This window comes from Pteropus vampyrus, unplaced genomic scaffold (assembly GCF_000151845.1).
Source record: "Pteropus vampyrus isolate Shadow unplaced genomic scaffold, Pvam_2.0 Scaffold1, whole genome shotgun sequence".
NCBI classification, from domain to species: domain Eukaryota; kingdom Metazoa; phylum Chordata; class Mammalia; order Chiroptera; family Pteropodidae; genus Pteropus; species Pteropus vampyrus.
In genome coordinates, this window is record NW_011888782.1 from 22,724,221 (window position 1) to 22,728,763 (window position 4,543).

Sequence of the window (4,543 nt, forward strand, 5' to 3'; positions counted from 1 at the left end):
CCCCCAAAGAACTGGCAAATTAAAATTGTAAATAAGGTTGTGTTATGTTTGTATATACTCATATGTCTTTTCATGACTAGAACTAGAACTAAATGGCTACATGATTGTTCTGTTGCATATTGCAACCCGACCTTATTTCCATCTGCCCACTCCCACCAGAGGAGAAGGCCACACTCAGGAGGAGAATTTGTAAGAATTATGCCACAACAGGCATAATTAAGAAAGAGGAGGGCCCTGGGGAGCTGAGAAAACCTGGCTTTCTGAGGTACTATAAAAAGCCAGAAAATATTTTCCTACTGGGTTTAGTAGGTAGGTTATCATTATTATCATTAGTTTTTTTTAAGATCAAAAGAATAGGATTCCCCAGTGGGAACTGCAAAAAACATGTTATGACAAAAGCCAAACATCAACCAATTTTAACCTTTTCCTTTTAGAGTTGCTCACATACCAGACTCAGCAGGGTACCACACTCTTGGCATGTTAATAATTGAGAGCCTTTACTGATACCAGTTCAAAATGAAATTTAGGAAATTTCTGATTTTTCCTCCACAATTTAATGATATGAAATTATTTCTCAGTAATGGTCACCTTGGCTGGATTTGGATCTTTAACCAGTATAAAAGCTAGACATATGAAAACAAAACATAGAAAACAGAAATTACAAGTTGATCATTTTCATTTACAAAACAGTATACCTCGGGCTTCTTTAAATAATAAGTTCTTTGGTACATTATAGAGTTAATTCAGACAGTTAATTACTATCAATGAATGAACAATGAACAAGTCAATACTGATTATTGATTGAAAAATATACCTTCTTCCCCTCATTTAAATTGAACCTCCATGGGACAGACCATCTCGCTTTTGTTCACCAACATTCAGCATAACGTCTGATCCTTAATTATTTGAGGAATGTGTGAATAAAGAGTCATGAGGTTCTTGAGATCTTAAATTGGGGAGATTGAGTGATAGGCTTTAGTATTTCCTCGAATCCCCTGAAACTATCTTAAAAAATTCATTCATATATCTCCGGAGAGAGGACCCACCACCTTCATTAGATTTCAAAAGGGTCTGTGACCTCCCTGAAAGGTACGGAATCACTGGCCTATTTCAGCGCTAAAACAAGATTTGACACAAAAGCACTCACTTGTAGCCCGAAACAAAGTACACTACACCTACCTTGACAGGAAAGATGTGAGGACATATGTCTAGCTGAGTGTGTAACTCCCAAGAACAGCGACAGAAATGCCTCAGTGAATTTACAGGACAACCCACATTCCCACCTCCCCATTGTAACTGATCATTCCTGTAGTCACTGGGCTCCAGCAGTAGCTGCTTCCATTCATCTGTTTCTTGGCAGCAACATCCATCACTCAGGCCAGAGAACATGAGTCTGTAAATTCCCTCCTTTCACCTGTTCGGGATGCTGACATCCCTCTTTGTGGAAGTTCCTTTTAATAACAAACCTGTAACCTCCCAGTTAACAAAGGCACAAGGCCCCATTTATAAAGCACGGGTGCCCACGCAATTTGATCAAACAACCTTGAGATTTCCCTTCCCTTGCCCTGCGGCCAGAGAGGAGATCCAGCTTCATCAGGCTACAGAGGCCTCTGAATGCTGTACACGTTCTCAGGGTGGGAGACTTTGAGATGGGCTGGAATACGCTAATTGGTTGTTGCATATTAAATCTATTCTTCCTACTCTCCCAGCTCCAGAAGATGCTTCCTTTTCAGTAAATTTCCTCTCTCATTATTGTCCTGAATATGGAGACTTCAAAAGTGAATATGTCAGAGGAAGGTTTTTGATGTGCCACTAACGCTCAGTTATCCATATTAACAGACACAAGCAGTGGTGCAGATAATTCAAAGCCAAAGGCTCTTTCTATTTAGCTTTGTAGTTCATTGTTTTGAGGGGTTTGGTGGAAGATTTACCTCCCTAATTATGTTTGTCTTTGTTTCTTATTGAGTTAGTCTGGCTTAGAGCCAGGCAGTTGGGTGACATGAAGATTCTGGCACAGAATTTGGAAAATTCACCATTGGAAATCTACAAGGACACATAATCAAACTTGACTATATTTGAGTTTGCCTTCTTAATCACCTGTGATCAATTGCTTTGCTCCTCTGTGACTAAACTGAGCCAGGGATAAGACATAATTATAGGATACTAGCTTGGAAAGCAAAGAGTCTTTACATTTAGATGAAGACATAAGACTGTTGTAGCCAAAATTGATAACAAAATCGATGTTGATATTTTCCCTGCCTGGGACCACAACCTTCTATTCTGCAGACAGAGTTACCTTTCTATGCAAATCTAATGATGTTCGTCTCTATCTTCCATCCTGCGATGGCTCCCTGAGCTAGTCATTAGGGCTATTCATAAATATCCCACTCTCTCCTCCCCAACACGTGGTAGGACCATATACCTCCGCCCACAAAGTGAAATGTGGCTGTGTGACTGGTGTTGGCTAATGAAACGTGAGTGAAAGTGGCATGTGTCACTTCTAGGTGCATAGTTCCAGTGCTTGGCTACATGCTTTGTCTGCCAAGGCAACTGGCAGCATCTGAAACAGTGGCTGCTCCATGAGCCTAAGTCCCCGAGGGACCGTGACAAGCAGAGCTCCCACCAGCCAGTGATGGGCATGTGGTAGGAGCAAGGAATAAACTCCTGTTGTTTTAAACCACTGAGATTTTAAGGTTCTGAGTCAACTCAGCATATCTCTACCATCACACATATCGAGCTGCACCATGACGGTCTATCTCTCCCACTAGACATTAAACAAGTTGAGGCCAGAATTATTTCTTCTTCAATACATTAAGTTTGGTGTACAGCATATTTAAAACAACATGGTAAAAAATGAAATTCTCTTCTTTCCTGGCCTCTATGATCCTCCAGTTTTTCTTTTTCTAACACTTCCCCGCTCCCAGAATCACTGGCTGAAATAATAAGGGGTCTTTGACGTTCAGGTACATGCGGGATGGTGAAGCTCTTCTTTTAGACCAGTAGTGCACGTAGGAAGAGCTGGCAGAGGGGAGGAAGAGAAGCATACTTTGGTTGCAGGCATTTCAAATACAATGGGTTCAAGGGGCAAACAAGATTTTGAAATAAAGTCTTAGAGTGACCACATGGAAATAATAGTATCCCAAAGTGTTAGTTTTATGAGGGAACAGAAATGTTATCTAGACTAGACTCCTACAACATCATCATCATTATAATACCAATATTTACTGATAACTTGTCATGTACCAGGCACAGCTCCAACTGCCTTACAATTAACTCATTGAATCTTCACAACAACCCATAAGGTAGCTGTTATTACTTCCATTTTACAAATGAAGAAATTAAAGAACAGAGAGGTAAGTTCCCTAGGGTCACAAGGCTAGCAAACATCCCTCTCTGAATTAAGTGTCTGCTTGAACACTCCCCATGATGAGGCACCCACTGACTCCCAATGCACCCCAAACCCGAGCCATGTCCTGCCTCCCTCTCCCACTGCCATCCCTGGACAGTTCCACCTCCTAGACCAGCACAAAGCAATTTTACCCTCTTCTCTCCAAGGCCCTTCACATATCTGAAGACAGAAACCATGTTTCCTTAAGGCTCCTCTTCTCCAATCAACTGTTTCCATGTACCAGAGCCTTAGGATCCTCGCCATTCCAGCTCAGCGACTCACATGCTAGTTGGTTAAGTCGGCAAAGTGGAACTGGTAACTCCCTCCTAGTCTTGTGCTGAGTTACTGCCTTCTACAACTCCAGCACATTCCTTTCACCTTGTAAAGCAGAGTCCGGGGGCAGAAATGGGGCCATAATCTGCTACAGAACCACCGGCTGGCCACGTGTCCTGTACATGTTACAATCCTGGCAAATGGAATGCTAAAGGATCCACACAGAGTTCCCCATTCTTGGTCAGCCTGGCAGTCTGTTCCTGGCCCTCTTTATCCTCCCCACAGGCCCCTTCCCTCACCACTCTCCTGCCCCCAAGGCAGTGCTGAGAGCAGGTGCTCCACTCACCATGGAGTTCATGGCAAAGTGATTGTGCTGCGTCTGGAGGTCTAGGGCATGCTGGTAGCTGACTCCGATCTCCGTATGGCTCTGGAGGAATAACTCCTTGTTGTGGCTTATCCAGTCGAACATCTAGAGAGGACAAGATGGTACAGAGTAATCAGAAGAGTCATGGGTCCAACGGCGCAAAACTTTCAGAGGTACTGGAAGCAAAATAAGCCCCGCTGCTGGTGCCTGGTGAGACCCAGTCACGGCTCTCAAAGTGGGGTGGTCCACAGTCTGGTTTCCTGGGAGATCTCTCACTTTTAGCACAAAGACCCACTATCTGCCTCTGTGTTTCTCAACAGAGCCTAAGGGAAAACAAGTGAGAGAATCAGGGAGATGAAATTATTTACTATCCCTAGTTACTTCCCCTTTGTAAAAACTTTTAGAAAATCTCAAAAGGGCCCCATACGTGCTTTAGTGATAGATGATGAGGGGACAAGCTGGTAGGCTTAGTCCACTCCCTACTGCCCCAGGAGAGGAGAGAACCCCTTGTTGGAACA

General features: G+C 43.2%; 1 protein-coding gene across 1 annotated transcript in view; it reads right to left on the reverse strand.

Moving 5' to 3' along the window:
• Positions 1 to 4,543, reverse strand: part of KALRN (kalirin RhoGEF kinase) — a 640,142-nt gene that overhangs the window by 384,253 nt on the left and 251,346 nt on the right. The window contains 1 exon segment of the mRNA XM_023520165.1: positions 4,008 to 4,130. Within this exon segment, the coding sequence (XP_023375933.1) occupies positions 4,008 to 4,130 (123 nt within the window).